General features: G+C 34.4%; 1 protein-coding gene across 6 annotated transcripts in view; it reads right to left on the bottom strand.

Moving 5' to 3' along the window:
• Positions 1-20,217, bottom strand: part of NBN (nibrin) — a 35,131-nt gene that overhangs the window by 9,228 nt on the left and 5,686 nt on the right. For 2 of the 6 annotated variants that reach the window (XM_054814300.1, XM_054814302.1), the window contains exons 4-16: positions 18,947-19,092; positions 17,446-17,605; positions 16,944-17,047; positions 12,283-12,400; positions 11,853-12,037; positions 10,660-10,760; positions 8,366-8,507; positions 7,659-7,922; positions 6,902-7,373; positions 5,185-5,256; positions 4,033-4,188; positions 2,887-3,000; positions 1,808-1,857 (exon numbers count right to left, since the gene is read on the bottom strand). In XM_054814300.1, coding sequence (XP_054670275.1) covers positions 1,808-1,857; positions 2,887-3,000; positions 4,033-4,188; positions 5,185-5,256; positions 6,902-7,373; positions 7,659-7,922; positions 8,366-8,507; positions 10,660-10,760; positions 11,853-12,037; positions 12,283-12,400; positions 16,944-17,047; positions 17,446-17,605; positions 18,947-19,092 — 2,084 coding nt within the window. Of the gene's footprint in view, positions 1-1,807; positions 1,858-2,407; positions 2,458-2,886; positions 3,001-4,032; positions 4,189-5,184; positions 5,257-6,901; positions 7,374-7,658; positions 7,923-8,365; positions 8,508-10,659; positions 10,761-11,852; positions 12,038-12,282; positions 12,401-16,943; positions 17,048-17,445; positions 17,606-18,946; positions 19,093-19,440; positions 19,611-20,217 lie in introns of all 6 variants that reach the window. The other 4 variants (XM_054814303.1, XM_054814305.1, XM_054814306.1 and 1 more) reach the window with 3 other exon arrangements.

Below are 20,217 nucleotides of genomic sequence, written 5' to 3'. Positions count from 1 at the left end.
ACAGAAAGAAATCAAACAACATTATCACAGAAAGGAAACTGTACAGTGCCTGTGGCCTGAAATGGAAAAAGGACTACAGAGATTCCACTACTGTGAGTGAATGCACAAAGAAACAAAAGAACTTGCTGGGAACAGGGAGTGAAGGATACAATGGGCTATTGCTGAACATAATCCATTTATCTGTAGTCTTAGCAGATAGTATGATATGCTTTCCCTTCCTCCTCTCAGTATGTACTCAGCAGCAGTTGAGGGCACAGCTTTTCTTTCTAGCTCATCTTTACCTTGGAGGACTGCATGACTCTTTCTAATAGCATCTTCAAATGCAATTTTCATGGGAAATTGCAGCTGTTAACAATATTAGCATTATGCCAAGTAGTTTTACTCAGGATTAAGGACAAAATTAGAAATATGTTACAAACTGCTGAACATTGAATTGTTTAAATTTTTTTGACTGTGGAAACTCCTATCAGTACAACTACCCTAAATAAATTGGAGTTGAGGTAAAACTTTTCTAAGCATGAATGCATGTGAATTATTTAAGTTTCCACTGCTGTGTTTTGAAAGGCTAAAATTAATTCAAGATGTTTTGAACCAGTTAATATTCCAGCACAGCAATCAAGCTGCACCATATTTTTACAAATGTCTCTGTAACTGACATGTGTTTAAAGGCTGTATTGCACACATAAAAACTGGATAAAGTAACAAACTTGTCTTAGAACTTTTCTTTAATTAGAAAGTGGTTATAAATCATTAAATTAGGATTACAGTTGAAAGTAACTGGACAGGAAATCAACTGAATAGGATGATTCTCTGTTTCAAAAGAGATTAGGGAAAGCAGTAGACAACTGAAGTGAAGGTTATTGAAAGAAAACTACTGAAACAGACCGCGTTTTAGAGGCAAATGTAAGGAGTTACGGCAAAAAGCAATTGCAAACAGCCAAGATGAACTCAGACCTACCGAAGAAATCTCTCAAACTCCTGTGACATGAGCACTGATTAAGATAAAATAAATGACTACTACACTGCCAAGAGCACAGAGTGATCAGTACAAAAATGCCTCCTCAGTCTGAAAACTAGAAAGACAGCAAGGCATTGAGGGAGTTTTTAAACAAGCAAAAAAAAAGGCAGGATCTCTTTCATTGCAAATGGGTTTGAAAGCAGCTTAAGGTCTCAAAGATAAGGGGGCCATACTGAAGGATTTACTTAGGTGGTTTTTTTTATTTTTTTGTTTTAAATTCTGTGAATCACTACTTCGAAGATAAAAAAAAAAAATAAAGCAAGCAGTCCTGCCAATCACTTTTTCACAGAACTAGTATTCTGTTGCTTTAGCTCCCTCAAATGAATCAGCACAGGGACAGACAAGTGCCATGGCCAGAATGAAAAACTGGCAGACCCCATCCAATGCTTTTTCTTAGCAGTTCAGATGACTGACTTAATTGTCAGATCAAAACACTTCATTAGGCTCTAGCAAATACTAATGGTGGAAAGCCTGAACTTGGAATCTCTTCCAGCCTTTGTGAACAATCAAGCTTGTGTACATGAGCCAGGAAATAGCAACATTTTTGCTTGAGAATGTTCTTATTAAAAAAAATAATGTAGCAAGTCTGAATGAAACTGACAGTTTAAGGCATAAAACATTTGAGACAAGTTGTTGAGTCATTTTGGGTATATTTCATATGTGGGAATACATAGAATTTTGAAAAGAATAGTCGAAGCAGTCTTTTCAAAATTGGAATTTTGGAGGGGAGAAAAAAAAAAAGTGATGCAAAAAATTCAGATTTTCTACATACAAACATAAAATTCTTACCTAAAGAGATCATCAGCAAGTGATTCTTCTCTTGCATGTCGGTTCTGTTCCTGAGAAAATAAGTTTATTCAATATTTGATGTTAAGGATAAAGCTAATGGATAATATAGAAGAATTCCTGCACTAACACAGTTTTTCCTGAAGAAATAAGTTTTCTTGAAGTACTCCATTCAGTGCATATTCAACATTAGCTAATATATTTTACTACTCAAGTTTGGCTACTGCTACCAACTAATGGTAGCAGTTTTAGTTTGTGCAAGGTATCAATTTTGATCAGAAATATGTCTTTTGCTTTTTAAAAATTGCCCCGTTTCTATGACAATACTTATCTGATTATTGGTGCATAAAGGAAATTTTAACTAGTGTTATCTATTCCCAGAGATTAAAAAAAAAAAAAAAGAAGATAATCAAAAAGTGTTGATATAACAGGATCTTGATTAGGCTGTAGAAACATAATATGACTCACCAGCAAGTATTTTTAAAGAAACTATTGGAAAATGAAAGTGCTAGAGAACTGCCATGATAAAATATAATATTTTAGAACTTTTACATACAAAGGTGAAGATTTTTGCAATACTAAAAATATTAAATTTATTCTTACTATATCTCTTCAGTACATTCCAACCGAATTTTACTCGGGTATTTTCTGTTCTGTTCAAGAATAGAGCATCAATTGTACTGTGTAACAATTTGAACACATATAGAACACATAGTGAACCATATATAAGTTCTTTGTAGCTCCTTGTCACATTTTTAGAAGTCACAAGTTTCCATAATGCTTATTTTGCTTATTAAAACCCAGATCATTCTTTTAGGCTATTGATTTTGCTTCAAATCAATATTTCTGATTATATGAATGTTGCATTTAAAATGAATTCAAATAATCAGCAAAAAGATAAGCCTTACCACTGACCTCTGACTTTCAGTAGCTTTTCAAATGTTTATGTTCCTCAGTTAATTGGCTGAGGTTTTATTTCAAAAATAAAATTCTGAAGTATTTCAGTTATGACCACAGGTTGGTATGACCACTTACATTAAGTCAAGTTTTTGTTTGATCATCTTTAAGAAATAATTCCTTACCTCCATTTCTTGCCTTAACCAGTCTTCTAGCTCTGAATTCTTTTTAGCATGGTGAGCAATCAAATCTGACCCTCCAATAATGTACGGAAGTTGTCCTGCCCCTGGATAAGCTACCTGTCAGACAATAAATTCTTACAATTACAGTACAAGGCAAGCACACTGCAAGTAAAAAGGTCTGTTTTAACAATTCAGAAAGTCTTTTCAGGTATCACAGAAGAAAGTCAGTCAGTCTTCCTTTGATTAACATTTATCACAGATCATATTTCACAGAGATGGAAGTGAAAAAAGCCATTAGCTCCTTCCTTTTACCAAAAGAAACAAAAAAATAGCTGCTAAGTTACATATGCTAAATAAATCTGGTAGTATATATAATGTTTTTAAACTCCATTTAAAACTGATTTTTACCAATAGAGTCTATTTTATCATCAGAATGCATAAGCACCTATTACATAACAGTAGAAAAGAAAATACTATCAGAAATTTACAGTGTTATCTAAAAAATGAGAGCATACTCCCAGAAAGCTGGAAGTTGCATTACGTGACTCTCACTCTCTACACAATATTTTACTGAAATGCATTACTAGTAATCTTACACCTTTTTTTTGTTTTGTTTATTTGGATGGTTTTTGTTTTGTTTTTTTAATATGAGCTGAAGTGGTATTTTTACACTGAACACCAAAAATCTTCTTGAAATTATCTTTAGCACCTAAGCAAGCAATAATCTTACTTTTGTAACATGCTAGATTTAATTCTATTTAGAAATCCAAGATTTATTAGATAAAATGCAAAATTTTGAATCAGCATATGCTTTATACGTAGGTCTTTGGAGAAGTCAAATTGCTAGCTTTTGGAGGTACAACTGGAAGTTATGGTAGGCATCACTTAATAACTTATTCCAAGTAACAGCTTGGAATAGAGAGCACAAATATCTAAATAATCTGGCATGAGGTAACCTGTTGTCAGCCTGGTACTTCTTCAGCAAATTAGCAAAATATTTGTTAACAGTATAAGGTGGTATTTACATTCTTTCTGTAGTTACTATCAATTAAAAAAATTGTTTATAACATGTTTCTACAATCTTAAGGCAATATTTTTTTAGTATTTTTAAATAGTGCCATCTTGTGACCATTTCAAATACACACTAACCTTTTTGAATATTTTGAAATTTTTCTTTCCCCCATAACTGGTATTTCCAGTAAGCTGACTGTTCTGTCCTGGATGGCTGACAACCAACGATCTAAACTCAGTCAACAGAAGTCTGCTAGGAAGATTGCTGGAGTCATCTTGAAGTTTGTTGTGGTTCTTATGTGGAAAGAAAAAAAAAAAAAAAAAAAAGAGGGAACACTTCAAGTGTATAAACAGACATGCAACACATCTAACAGTATAAACTTTAGAGAGAGAAATTATCATAAGCACAGCTGAGGCAAAAGTTAGGATTACAAAAGGGTGAGGGAAAGCAGCAGCAGTGCTAGAAGCCAAGAAGATAGATGTACTTCTCAGCCTCCTTATATACTACCAATAGAGCTGGGAGCTCAGTAAAATTTACGTCTATCATGTCTGTTGAAAAGACAGGATCATTAAGAACTGCAGCAGTAATAATGAAGTCAGTGTACCTCATTTCACTAGGATTTTACTTCAGGATAAAGCTTCCAGTAAATGATTATTTTTTTTAAATTTCAATTTAGCCAATATATAAGAATTATTTCACTCCTCCCCTTCACCTTGCCTCTTACCTGAACTAATTTAATCAAGTAAGCTTACTCTAATGAAAACTCCAGCTAACTCCAAGGAAGACAGCGCTGAACATCTTCAGCTCAATTCTAGCATATAGATTTACCATTTAGGCCAACTTTAGGGCTGTAAGCTGGATCTGATCAATGAAGAAACTTTTTCTTGTACATGAGAATGCTCGTATGTCAGCAAGTTTGCATACACGCTTTGCTGCTTGGGGCTAGACCTATGGGTGCAGGACAAGTTCACAAGTAATGTTAAACTATCTTCACAGAGAGCTCCAGCCCAGATGCAGTACAGTTGTTTTATTGCAAAGTATAAAATAAAGGTCCCTTAATCTGAGCTGACACTGCACTTATGCCAATGGTATAACTGCATAGCGTTCCCTCTTCTTGGACTGTTTTCTGTACATATGCGAAGAAGTTTTATCTTGCCTCTTGTTGACTGGCTACACTCTCCTTTATCTCTTCAGAATCTTTCCATCAAAGTTCTGCTTTTAAGAACATAGTATTTGTGGATCCTGTTTCAAAGCTGGCTGTTTAAATTTACAATTAACAGGTTTCTTACCAAGACTGGTGACTCTTCCTTGATCTCACTTTCAATTTCTGAAGTTAGAACTGATTCAAGTTCCTCTTCTTTCTGTTTGATTAAAAGTTATTTAAAATACAACACTGAAATTAAATGCAAATTTAATTACATAAAATTGTTTTCTGTTCTTTACAGTGCAATAACCATTTTCAAATCAATATAAACAGGTAAGTTTTATGCACTGTATAGATTTTGAGTCAATTACCCACATTCTCTGTCTCACCATATACACAAGGTACATCTATACTTAAAATAGTTAGCTCCACACCTATGGAGCTGTATCATGAAATCTCCTTCCTGTTCCACTGGAAATATAATATAGGTCATCATTAATTAAACTATTAGAAGACTTCTTGTCAGCAAAAATCTTTAAGTGCTTATCTGATAAAAATAACAGTTTAGTTTTATATAAGAATTCATCTTCCTTCACGATCCTGACAACAAGTTGGACTGGCAAAATTTCTCAGGCCATAACAAAATTCCAAAGACTATTCCAAGCAGACATTTTAGTCTCTCAGTATGGTTAAATGCAACAGAAACTACCTCCTCTCTGACAGTATAGACAGCAACAAACAAAGATTCTCTACTATTATAAGACTGACTTGTCTTTTAAAACTTGCCTGTCACTAACACACACAAAAAAGCATTGTAACAAAGTTAAAAATTTGCACTTTGCCAGAAGCAAGCTACAGTAAAGTATTGAGAGAAGACTGTTAAGTCGGTCTGAGCTAAGGATGCACAAACAATTACTAACTACTAATTCTCATCTGATCCAGGATATCTTGCAAATTCCAGTTACTCAATCGTATATTCAAACTTTATTATCGCAGCATTTAAACACTGTGTACACTGTATAAGAACTGACTGGACAGTAAGCTTTTGTATTTTTTAAATAAAAATTAAACTTGTTCCTTCTCTCTTGTTCCCCCTGCATTGTTAACAGTCTACTTTGCTAGAGCCCTCAACATTGCTTTCCTCTACAAACCTGCTTTTTTTTTTTCCAATGAAGTGGCTACTGTTAACTCAAAATCCATTGTTTCCTTCATTTCTCTTAGAAAACTGCCTTAATTTCAAAAACAAAACCAGAGAAATAATCAAGAAAACTAATCACAAGCTGTGGGGTTTGGGGGTGTGTGGATGTGTGGGTTTTTTTAAAGAGGACATTAATGATTTGAATTGCCTCACAGGAATTTTAATAATCTTTCATGGGACACCTAGAGATTCTGACTTTAAAGATGCTGGACACTACTGTGGTATTCAACTTCACAGAAGTTTCTTCAGAAAATTCATTACATAAAGATAATACAATTGAGTATTATTTTAGTATAAATATCAACATTATAATTAAAAACATATGAGAAGTTTTTCTTGGACCAGGGATATATTCTGCTGTTACCTACAGTACTTCAGGCAAAAAGAGAGGAAAACTTTCAGAATACAAGCAGCTTTCAATTCACAAAGAAACAAGATCCTGAAGGATGACAAAACTTTTAGACAGGCTTAACACTGCAATGTTCACATGTAATAGATACATCATGTCAATTTTTAGTTTAGAGTGATTTGAGAGGTTTAAGCAAACGAACTTTACAAAGCCACTTTCTGTATGCAGGCAGCCTCATCCTTAAAGAAGCTATCTGCATCTTTCTATCACAACTGTAAATTTCAAGACTAGGCAACTGAGAAGAATGTAACTTACCAATATTTTATTCTCCTCTCTCTGATTTACATTTACTTCTGGAATATGGCTTCTTTTTGCTTCCAAACATCTTTTTTTTCGTATATTTCCTTGAGCTTCTTGGTCCTGATCTGCCATTTGATCTTCCCAGTCTAGGTCTCTGCTTCCAAACACAATTTCTAGGGCCTCTGTATCTTCAGATAAATCATCTAACTCCTTTCTCTTCTTTGGTGCATGCTGCTCACTAGAAGTAATTTTAGTGTCTGTTTTATCACTTGCTAGTTTGCCACTTTCCCCTATAAGCTTTAAACTTGTGTCTTCTAATGCAAAATTTGGGTTTGGGTCCAGGATATTATTTTCCTTTGGATGCTGTTCTGCTTCACAGTTCCACACTGATGAAGCTGTGGGTTTAGTGCACTTGGAAGCAGGAGATGACCTTTCCTCCAGTTTTGCTAGTTTGGGTACAGATGTTTCTTCTTCTTCAACTCTTTCCCTTAGCAAGAAAGTAATTACAAAAGAAAGAATTTACAAAAGCATTTTTTAATATGACTAGCTGCATCTGCAACATAACAGCTTCCTAGTGTTTTAGTGACTGCATTGTGAAATTTGAACGTTAAGTACCCTTGAGGAAAAGCTTGCCATTCTAGGAAGCTGATCTAAAAATAATCTTTTTAAGTATGTTTTGAATTAAATGTACACCCTTCAGTTAAAATTATTTTCCAGAAACAGCACCAACATAACAATAAAGGGAAGTAATGTCAAGAACATTTCAACATACCTTTTTCTAGCTACTTGGAAGTAATTTGTAATTGAGTTCGACTGGTGACGTGAAGCGCATTCACTAGGTTTACCAGCTTCTGAAATTTTAGATGGCGAGTCAGGATGACTTTTTTGACTAAACCCAGGAGTTCTGTTCACTCTAGATATCGAAGTTCCTGTATTTACATTGCCGCTTGTGCTAGGGTTTTTCTTTACACTGGTTATATCCTGAAAAGCCATTTTCCCACTTCTGCTCATCTGGGGAGTATTTGCTGTCTCCATACTGTATTAGAGAGAAAAAAATACTAAGTGAACAAACAAAAAGTCACCACAGAGATACATGACAGAATACCACTTTTTAAAAAAGCTGTACCTGTACTTTGAACTTATAAACAATGCAGGTGTGCTAAAAACAAACTGTAAAATCTGCTACAACAAATATATTTTTATAACTGTGAAATGGCTTGAAAAATTTTAACAGTTAAGACAGTCAAATCAGATATGAAGTATCTACATTTGTACCTGAAAGAGTCATAAGTCCTATGCGATGTTTTCCATTATCTACCAGTCAAAAGCAGAAATTATCTCACTACAGACAAGTGACAAAAATTTATTGTGCCATTTCAAACACTGTATATCTTTGTCCATGGCAATGATACAGTTCCTCTGCCACAAAAGATTGATTTGCAAGTATTAGCTTAGAAACTGTTTCCATGAATACTTTACCATGTCTGTTCTTCTATTTCTGCATCAGCTACACATACTGCGCTGTCATCTGCAGCAGTCGACATTATGGTTTCATCCACAGCCAAACTCTGAGAAATGGCTCGCCCTACAACAGCTGATGCAGGAGTACATTTAGTTACAGCTACAAGATCAACACAAGAATTAAGAGGTTAATATCAAATCTGTGTTTCTTTGCATGCGTTATCACGCAACAGGTGAGATTTTGGTAAAATAGTTTTATTGCAATTTTAATAAAAAAAATTAAGCAGATGTATTAATTAAAAACCCTGAAAATAACAGTTCTAAAAGACCATATTCTGGGATTCAGTTTTAGTTAAATATTCCACTAAATTAAGTAATCAAATTTTGTTTCAATAAAAATGAAGCATAATGGCAATTCATATATTAATATGGACATAATGTAATTAATAAATCATGCAACATATTTTTTATGCAAAACTGTCAGAGCACAAAATTCCTTACATTTACTGCTTTATGATGATCTCTAATATGTGATTATTGTATTTGGGATTATTTCTATTATTTGCTATAAAAAAAAACTTTAGAATAAATGTCTTTTACAGCCAATTTCTCATAATCCCCATAGTCAAGGGATTGCCTTAAGACATTGTTTGCTGCTCTCTAGTTATTCACATTATTTCTCTGTAAAACATCTTTTATATTGTCTGACCTTGTCTTCATATACTTAGTCTTCTCCAAGTCAAAGGATACTAACATTTACTATTTTAGTGTATGTCTTATTGTGCTTCTAGATACAGGTGTTTTTTTTTTAATCACTACTCATCTCTCAGACTTTTACATTCTTCCTGCATCTCATTCTGATTGAGAATATGATGACAATACTATCTTTTCAGATAAACCCTTCTTTATACATTCATTCATTAGTTTTTCCTACCGCTGTAACCTATAAACAGGTCTCCTCCTTGAGCAACTACATATTATGTATGTTGCTATTCATTGTTGTGAGACAAGATCAGAGGAAGCAGTCTTATTTACAATCCTTTGACTTCTAACACATACACAGAAGGTTTTTTTATAACTCCAAACAACAGCATTTGTTCTCTCTTAGCAAATAAACTGTAAACATAGCTACCTTTCAAAGCCTGATATACAGTCCTTTCACACAATTCGATCAGACAATTTAATTTTTATCCAATGGAATCATTCAGAGTGGAAACAAAAATCAGCATTTCTGATTTATTGAGATGTCTGCAGGGTCAATATCTTTAAATTTAATCTGAGAATTAATTGTATTGTTTTCTAAACTAACTAAATAGACAACAGATCACATACAAGTTATTCATACAGTATCAGTCAACCAAAACATTTTTCAGAGCTCTGTCAGTACTGCATGTACATCTTTCTCTCTTCAAAATACATTTTTGAGTAAGTAATGTTCCTGTATGTAAGGACAAATTTATGTTTTGGGTGGTTTTTTTTTTTTTAAATTGTAAGATTTGCTACCTGATACACCACTTTGAACAACAGAATAGAACCTAAAATTATACACATAACTCTGACAATTCTATAGAATCAAAATACAGACTAACAATTTTGGAAGAAGCACGAAAAGAGAATTAGACAAACAAAAACTCTTTCTGTCTCTCAAAGGTTTTTATTACTATTGGTATAGCAAATACAAGTTTCAAGCCAAGACTTGGAATGTCCACCCTCAAACGATTACTTTAGCAAATGTTGCAATCATGTCTCACTGCTTTTACTTGTTACATCAAGATCATGTCTGATTTTGAACTGGGCGGGAGGCAGCTGAATTTCCCTAAAGCAAATTCCTGCATGCAAAAAAGCAAGCCTTTACAAAGTAATTCTGTTCTTATTCTCTCAATTTCTAACATTCATCTTTTACTTCCTTATTACCCCAGTCTTTTCATAAAAGATAGAATGGCATGGAATTCAAACTACCACGTACATATTAATTCAGTGGCCTCTAAAAATGTGAGCTTCAGAAGACTGTTTTAAAGTATCTTTCCTTTAAAGATCGATGTACTATGTGTCTGCTTTTTACGCTAATTTTAGATCTGCTTTTTTATTTACATCTAAGAGTCATATAGTTTTCATTGCAGTTTATCACTAGACCATTAAAAAACAATTACCTCTTCAGACTTGCATACATTTTCCAAACAGTGTCATTCTATTTTAGTGGTCTTTCAAAACAAAACAAAAGAACTTGAACATTAGCCATTGATGCCCCTGTACAAAAAGGAATACTACCTCTTTAATACTGTTTAACTTATTACTACCCTTCTTCCAATTACCTTTGTTACCAGGCTGCTTTTGAGGGTTGCAGTATTTTTCCGTAGACATGAAGATAACTGCCAATCCAATTTCTGCCTCAGGAATAGCCCTGAGATCCTTGCTGTTAATATACAAATAAAATAAAGAAAAAAAAGGTTTCTTAATACAAGTTTAAAGATGAATAGGTCAATGGGCACAGATATGACAAAGCACAAAACATTTCGTTTCTCCTTTCAAAAAACATCAGTCTACACTACAATTTTTCACAACACAGTAAGTCAGCATAATTATCCATCATTATACCCACATCCCATACGTATGGACTTCCCTGTTTCCTGCTGCTGTAGCCACTCTCTAGTCCCAGTAATTCAGCCAACGCATCTCTCCCTACTTGATTTCTGGGCATTTAACCAGCTGTGCTCTGCCTCTAATTCAAAAATGTGTGAGAATGGAAAAGTGACATGAAAGATTTGAGCACTTCTTACAAGTCAGTTAGGCACACGCACCCCTTTTCTATACCACAGCCACGAGAAGAGCTTGAGTAGTTTTCCCTATTTAGAGGGAAAATTCAGAGGAACTATGTTTAGGTATTAGGTTAAGGGTTGGCATTTTGTTTTCTTTCATTGTTTTAATAAAACAGCATAATGAAAATTGTAACATCTATAAAAATATGCAGTCTGCCCTCTCAAACAAAAAACCCCACGCCATCAAAACAATACCTTATTTTTATTAAACAGAAGCTGCTCTTCAGTAACATTGTATGCAAATAATTAGACAGCAATTAACCAGGTGCTATCTCACCTGTTTTCCATTAAATAAATATGTATAGTTATTGAAAAATCATACATGATCTATTTTCCATTCTTAGAATACATTAATTTTTAACTTTTTTTAAATAGTAGAAGAAAAACTACTTTCTATCTGTAATTTCAAAACAGCTTCATTACAATGAATTGTTGTCGAATTAGATCCTCTGGGGGAAAAAGAAAAAAAAAAAAAAGAAAAAACACCCCCACCAAATCCTCACAGAAGTCCAAGTCCTTTCTTTCCTGCTTCAAGAAATTTTAGTTACTATGCTAAATACTTAAAGCAATGAAGAAATTGCCCACTTTATCAGCATCCTACTGCTTAAATATATATGCAAACACCATGACTAATTCTCTGCAGAAATTCTGAAATTACCATACTATTGTACAAGAGAACAATGCTGCACCTTTGCAAGACAGTCAGAATGGAATCAGTCCAGTTTCTCATGGATCCTGGGATCTGAGAGTTTGTCAAGTCCACATCAACAACACAAACTTCAGGAGAAATGAGTAAAGATGTTTCTTTTCTTCCCTCTATCATCAGTTTTGCTTCCCCTCCTCCAAGAATAACTGCTGGACCCAGTTTCTTGTGCTAAAAAAGAGAATGCAAATAAATAATCTTAAAATACAGTCAGTTTAGAAGCATCAGCACCTAATGCAGACACAATGTGTTCTGTTTCTCCCCCTGTATTTCATCTTGCTTAGGCCATCATATTGTAAGATAAATACATAGAAATCCTTCTTTCCTGATGAATCCAGTATGAGTGTGAATTCACAGAGAACAGAACCTGTGCTTAACTACCCCTGCAACATTTTCACAATGTAAAACCTAATTACCTGCTTGGCAGTTAAAAATACAAAAGTTTTTCCACTGAATATTTTTTTCCTTTCATGACGCTCAGATAAATCCAGTTTTTCAGCACCAATGGAAGGCTCATCAACTGGAGGATAAAAGCTGCAAGAACAGAAAATTTAAAAGTTACAAAATTCAGATTTACTTATCAGTACTGACTCATAGTCCTTTCTGTTTTAGAGTAAAGCTCTGAAGTTAAAATACTGTATTGCTCTCTTAAAACTATTTATATAAATATTTTTTCAAGAGATTGTTAAGAAGAAACAGAGCCTCTAATTTATCAACATCTAAGCTAAGATCAAGGCTTTCTACTTCAGTAACTAAGAGGACAACATTTTTAGGAATGTATTCAACCTATCCACTTTAAGCATCTGCTGTACAGGTTATCTTCATTTTCCACTAACTGACAAATGAGACTGGAATCTCATTCTGCACTTACTCTAGCTAATAGCAAAACTCCACACAAGATTAGCCATCTTGCTTCCTCTACCCTTCAGGTGGGGACAGCCACCCCTCCTTCTCTTCTACTGAATCAAGAAATTGTGTACCACCAACACTAGATGACAGCAAATAAGAACACTTTTCTTGCTGGTGGGCTAGAGAACTGAACTGATTCACGCTGCAGATTCTCAGTTGTTTTGTTCAATATAAGAGAGGTGACCAGGAGTCCCCAGTTCCAGCTGGCGAACAGGTTAGGCAAAAGTGAAGTTCTATCCTGAAGCTCTAATTTTTGTCATAGCCTATGATGTTAGCTCTACTTAACTACAGAGGGTTTTTATGATTAGCTCATTAAGAAAAGCATCTAACTAATAATTTCAGGATAGTATTTACAAGATCTTTGAGCCACATATTCACTATTACAGCAGTTCTGACAAAGCAAGGTGAAGGCATATGCTAGAAAGAAGGGAAATTAAGTTGATTTCAACTGTGCTATACTATGTCTGTAGCTAAACAGCAGTTTATGTACGTACTCTGGTTGAACAAAGAACTATTTATCTTTATTTTGACTGCTGATTATACATCCTTTTCATACTACTACACAGGAAAAAAAAAAAAAGGATGCTGAAACACACTCCCAAAATCTGCTTTAGCAGCCCAGTAAGTTACATATACACATGCACACACAGGTAGGTTTTTAAATTATTTTTTCCTCATTTATGCAAAGATTAGCAGATTCTAAGAAACATACTCCATGAAATTCTGAATTTTTTCTGTTTCTGAAAAAAAAAGTTTATTACATAGGTAATTTCACCATCTGTAAACATATAAACATTCTTCAGACACTCGGAATATTTACAGCCGAACACAAAAATAGGCATGTACATTTTCTACTGCATCCAAATGTGTAATTCAGTGATGACAGGCTAAAATGTATTATATAGTTACAGATAATTTTAAATAATGTTTCTTCTTTTCTGTTCTTCACAATCAGTTCCTGAAGCTTTATGTCCACAATGAAAATTAACCAGCATAAAACCATCAGGTTTCACAAAACAAGTATTTGATAAGTTTCAACAACCTGTTCAAGTCTGTTTACAAAAATATTGTTCCACTGAAGTTGAAATATATATGATAAATTCTGCTAATTTTAAGAAATAGGGCAACTCAGATTTTAGATACCAAGCCAGAAGACTTCTGATACAGAGCCCCACAGAGACGGTTATCAACCTAAGATAAATACAGGGGACAAAGTTATTTTTTAAAAACCAAAGGATGAGTAAAAAGGGAGAAACGGCAGCTTCTATTACTTTAGAACTGGACTATAGTTTCTCTAGAAACACATTTCAAATATCTTGGGTTTTTAATTTCAGCAGGAACCTTCAAGCGATCATTTCCTCCTCAAAGAAACCTTTGATTTTCCTTTGACACTCTTATCCAATTCTGACGTAAGCTCAAAGGCAACACAGTCTTTTTCCATCTTACAATTCTGAAGCATTCCTTGTACTCTCTCCCCATAAGCTTTGAACAGTAACACCATTATCCAGAAAAGATACTCTACAGTTTTGAATCTTTCCATAGATAGATTTTGATTCTTCATGAGTTTCTGTTAAAGGTTCAGTTACTTTCCTAGTTTTTCAACGCCATGCACTACTTACACTGGATTGCTGTAATAAAACACATTGCTTCATACAGGGCTGCACTTATGCAGCTATTAGTGGGGTCTTCAGTTAATTTTCTTCCTTCTATAGGCTGTCAGAGAGTATCACAGGACTGCAGTAATATATTTCACCATAAAAAGCCTCAAGTAAGAAGCCACATTCATTATGTGAACTGCACGTTTGCAATTCTATGAAGTCTTACTATAAACAAAAAGTTTTAATTTTTTTGAACTTTAAGATTTTATTTCCCTAAGATTTTTTTATCAGATCTATGGTAGTAATCAAGATGTAATTAGCAGTGTCACCCTGTATTACCACATCAATATGCCTTTCTTATTTCATATCCAAACTTATTTCATATTCAAGTTATTTAGTGCCTTCTGGACATACCAGCTCAGGTCAGCTCTAGCTATAGTGCACAATGTAGAGATTCCCTATGAAAGTTAAAAGCATTTTTGGAAATTGAATGCAAACAGTTGCTCAGTAAATTTCCAGTATCTTCCAACAAGCTTCATCTTAAAAATATCACCTATTTAAGATACTGTAATTATTTTAAATATAGATCTGTGTATTACACCAGCTGTCTCATTTAGCTTGATGCAGAACTCTCTCTGTGAAAGCTAAATAATGGATATACTGCTAGTGTTAATCACATTTAGTGAACTCAGTCCCTCTGAGGGTCTCAAAAGGTAATAAGAATGTTAAAAAAAAGGGAAACACATCCATCTAATTCTATTTTAGGGAGCACTTAACAGCTCAATAATATTGTCACTTCTCTATTAAAACCAAGTGCATGTTGTCCCTTCCTTTAAGGGCCCAAACCACTATCAGCTTGTTAGTGTAAGACAGTAACACCAGCCTTACAGCTGCTTACGTTAGACCAAGCAAATTTCAGATTGCACAACCAATTGCTAGCTTTTGATGGCCTGTACTACTTGTACCAAAAAATCTGCCAGAAAACCTTATGTCCAGTATTTGAGAGGATGCTAAATAGTTTGTTTAGCTTTCTCATGTCTTTACAAAACAATGTAGAAGTAGACAGAAAAGTTACAATCATTAAGTTCTCCCCTTTCTTCTGCAACTGAAGACCAAATGAACTTTAAACCACTCACAGATGACTGATTTGACATATTACATAAACCCCTGCAAATGTAAAACAGCATCTAGAAACTAGAGTATTTGCTACCAATTGCTCCAGATTGGCACCTGTATTGTTCTAACAGGGTACTGTCACATTCCGTGAAACATATTTTAACACATAGCAAGTGCAGCTTAGCATGAGTCTTCTGCAGTTTTGCTTCCATTACCATATGTGCACCACTGAGCTTTGTTCAGCCACCCCTTTTCCACCCCTCGTTCTTCAAACTATTCCATCAATTGCTATCATCAGACCCACTAAAAAAAATAAATTGAATTGCTACATCCTAACACATAATGTATGTATGTATAGCCATACATACATAAAAGCAACAAAGTGACTTTTCTTCGCCACTTATTTCCCCCCATCATAAAGGTCTGATGTCCAGACTACCTGGTTAAAACAACACATTCAGAAAAATCATAATGTCTTGAATGCATTTAAAGTAATTTCACAAATTCTTCTCCCTGTTAACTGACATTAAACATTCAACATGTTATTTTTCAAATGCCAAGTATTCTTACAATTCCCATTCACTATGTATTTATTTTCACAGTATCTTCCAAAGCATACAAAGCGTAGAAGTGATAAAACCACAAGTACCCATGCAGTTTACCTTTTAAAAATACACAATGGAAATTTCTCACCTGCATAAATCATGTGTTCATAAAAAAAACCCCAAAACAGAACACAGCTATCTCCTTTTTCAAGGTAAAAATAGTAGCAATGCTATTGCTCACATGAAATTCTCTCATACAATAACTGGATTTTTTTATAATTTTCTATATGGAGAAAATAACTGAAAGGGCTATTCTACAGTAATTATTTATTCCAAAGTAAGAAATTGCTTTTCAAATTAATTTAACCATGAAAACAATGAGTATTTTATTCTCATACAGTGAAGACCAATGCACATTAGTCTCACTTCATCTCTTAACAGATAATTAAAACCCCCTGCTATTCCAGGGAATTCAATGGTCAGGCTAACCCTGTTGTGACCAAAGTTTACAGTAAATTCAGTAACTAACTGTGTACTGGGAAAATATGACGACATAACAAAATATGTTTATATTTTTATAAAAGAAATTATATCAATTATCTTGATTTTAATGTATCAACTCAAAAAGAGTTTAAATGTTGCTTCAAACAATCAACGAAACAAGTTCCTATTTAGAGCTGCTAACATCTCTAAGCATACAGTCAGTTCCAAGAGCTTATTTTATAACTCTAGGGATGAGAGCAAGAAGATTGCCTCAATGTTAAAATGTGTGTTATATTAAGCATTCTTCCACAAATAAAGTTACTGTAATTCACATATTCTGTCACATATAATCAGATAAATATGTAGTTATCTGATAATCTAACTCCCATAAATTTAATTCTGTGACACTGAAAACATGATACTTACCTTCCATGATTTGGCAACTGTTGTCTGGACTGAATAGCTTTGATTAATTCAACAAAAAACTCTGGTTTTATAATTGGTCGACCACAAATCAAAGCACATATAGTCTGAAAAGACAGAAAACATTTACTGTATGGAAAAAGTTCAGCTAGATTATGGTTCAACTGACATTAACTTTTCAAGCTCTTAGATATGGAAAAAGTCACACAAACATATAGAACAACACTGAATTTTGCTACTGAAAAACAGGACAGCTTTGCTTGTAACAGCCTAGCTTTTAATTGCTGTCTTGACTGAAGTTATGAAAGTGTGCAAGGCAGTCTTCGAAACTGGCCTCTTTCGTTTTCTTTCCCTCCAACCTCCCATCAACGTACATCTCTTTCTAAACTTGGAAGAGTTGACTTAATTGCTTTGCAAAGGAAAATCTTGAGCAGGTCTAAAATTTGATTTGCGTTTGTGGAAAAACTGCAAAACAACGCCATCAATATGCAAAAGCTCAACATACCTTAACAGTAACTTTTACTGATAGCATTACAAGGTGAGTACACCTTTTTGTCCATTCATTCACTACAAGGCCGCCAAGCTGCTGGATGGCTTGATTTAAAGCAGTTTTCTGAGCAACATCTAAACACGAGGAGCAGACAACTAATGGTTCATACTCTACCCTGAAAAAGAACAGTAAAAGAATTGCTTTAGTTATCTCAGCCAATCATAATGATGAACAGAGCTGACTTAACTATCTTGTTTGTGTCTCAGGGAAATCTGAGGGGGGGCTGGAAGACAAAAAAAAGACCCCAAACTCTTACCTAGATCAAAGACTGTGATTTAAAAATTCCTGATTTTTATTCAGAAAAATTAACATTTTGACTTGATGTCTGAAATACTTCTAAGGACTTTTGGGTCTTTCACAGACATCACATAGTATTAGTGCTTCAAGAATATTGCAAGGTCAGGGAGTATCAGAAGAAATAGAGCATGTGCTTCCAAAGGCAAAAATACGCTCAACAGAACAGTCCACAAACAGATTAGTATTTAAAAAAATAAGTGTTGTAGAATGCAAGTTCAAGTAACTTTTTTCCTAACACTGCCATTACCCTTGACCATAAGCCTATTTATATTTGTAGATCTTCCACATGGAATTACAGCATATCAAATTCCATTATTTGATGTGGTTTAGTCTACAAAGCAGAAAGAAATTTAAATAAGCTTTCTGGTACAACCACCAGGATTTATCAGGTCTCACAGAATGATTCCTGTACCACATTTCAGGTATGTTTATCTAAAATATAAAAAAATAATTTATTACAGTAAGTGGAAGAGAATGCTGGTTTTTTCTATCAAATAATACCAGCAGCAGTGACAAAGTCAAATTTTAAGGAACGGAGCCAACTTCTGGTTGCTTTAATGTTGAACTTAATGGTCATGAGAATTTGTTCTGTTTAGCTACCACTTCAAGGAGTGCTTCGTATATTCAAACAGATAGGACTGACTACCACGTTAAATTTGAAAAATTAGCAAGTTGGGTGCACTAAAGAGAATGCAGGTGTACATCACAGCAACAAGCACTCAATGGCTAGTGCTGCACAAAGCATCCTCCAGCTATCTCAGTTCTTTTCTCATTATGCTATCAACAGCTAACAAGGGCTCAGACAAGCTCTCTCCCTACCCTAAACTTTCCTACTTTCTTTAGAACCCATTTATGTTTTAGGATTTTGTTCTTTGTCAAAGATAAACACTCACTGCACATGATACAACAACTTCTAAAATGCCAACGCTTTACTATGAACAATTTTAATCTCTTAGTGTCAAAATAAATTATATTATAAAAATATGTAATGGAAAACTATTGCAGAAGGAGGTATGGAACACAGGCAAAATATTATTCATCTCTTTCCTTTCTAAAAACTCATCACTGCTGTATCACTTGCCAAGTTGTACGATGTGCAAAAATACTCTTTTCAAAAACTGATTATAAAATACCAAGCAGCAAATTGCAAAGAACTTACCTAAACTTGCTCTCAAAGACTCCAAAGTTGATTCTGTCACCAGGCTGCAAAGACACTGAAGTGCCATTGAGTTTTGATCCATTAACAAAGGTACCATACTTAGATGTATCTGTTACTGTTAATATAGGGACTGAGGGAGACTGGCTCTGAAAATAAACATAAATAAGCCATTATAGTTTATAAGAATTAGATAGTTTTATCAGAAACAGGTTACTATCATTATGGTTCAAAGCAGTAGAAAAACAAGAAAAAGCCCACACAATACCATCCTAAATAAAGACTTTGGACAATGAGGCTGGCTATGTGTCACTATTCATCTTCTGGTTTTCACTGTGAAGGAATGAGAGGAAACACACGTATTTTTAGCGTCAGAACTTTCGTTCTTCTCAGTCAGTCTTTTTGGAGGCTGTGCAAAGCAATCATTCATTGGTCCAAAGCCTCTGCTACTGTGATTTAGCAAGGCTCTGAGATTTATTACTGATGCTTTTACCTACCATTCAGCCCTGGCACAGGTGCCCAAGTCACACTTTCCCTCACTTCCTTCCACGAGCACTGCTAGTCTTCCAGAAGCTGCAGGGCATGGTGACACCAGCATGTCTTGAGAAGACGTTAGACACTGTCATATTTCCCAAATGATTCACAAGCCAATGAGAACACTGTCAGCCTGTTTTTATGAAATTTTGCCATGTAGTTATACACTATTTGCAGTATTAAAAGGACAAACAAATCTTATGTATTTTGTTTCAAACTCTATATACAGTTACATAAATGAAATTCCTGCTGACTGGCTTCAGAATGTCCATAAACATTGCAACACATAAGTGATAGTAAATTGCTGCTTGCTAATTCTCCTTGGGACATTTTTATTTTCAGTCCCCTAAGCAAATACAGAATTAATGATGTGGAATGAAACACTAACTAAGCCTGCAGTAAGACAACTAAAGCCCTTTCCAGAACCAGACCTAAAGCTTGTCTATGTAATGAAATTTAATCGCATAATTTTCCTGCTATGATTATTTTAATACAAATTCTTAGTGAAACTTCACTCTGGGATAAAAGGAATCCTCAGATGGGAGCTTGGACCAGTAGAATTATGCCACTAAATTTCTCAACACAGGCAAGCAACCCAGAGAAAAAAAAGTAAGTCAAGATTAAGAAAAGGCAGGTGATCAATGGTTCTACTCCAGGCATAAAACACTAGTGAAAGCAAAATGAGAGTATATACAGTCATGGCAGACTGAATTATCCACGTAGAGTATTGATAACACAGT

This window comes from Grus americana, chromosome 2 (assembly GCF_028858705.1).
Source record: "Grus americana isolate bGruAme1 chromosome 2, bGruAme1.mat, whole genome shotgun sequence".
Classification (NCBI taxonomy): domain Eukaryota; kingdom Metazoa; phylum Chordata; class Aves; order Gruiformes; family Gruidae; genus Grus; species Grus americana.
The sequence above is the reverse complement of the archived record's forward strand: the minus strand, read 5'-3'. Positions and strand labels throughout refer to the sequence as shown.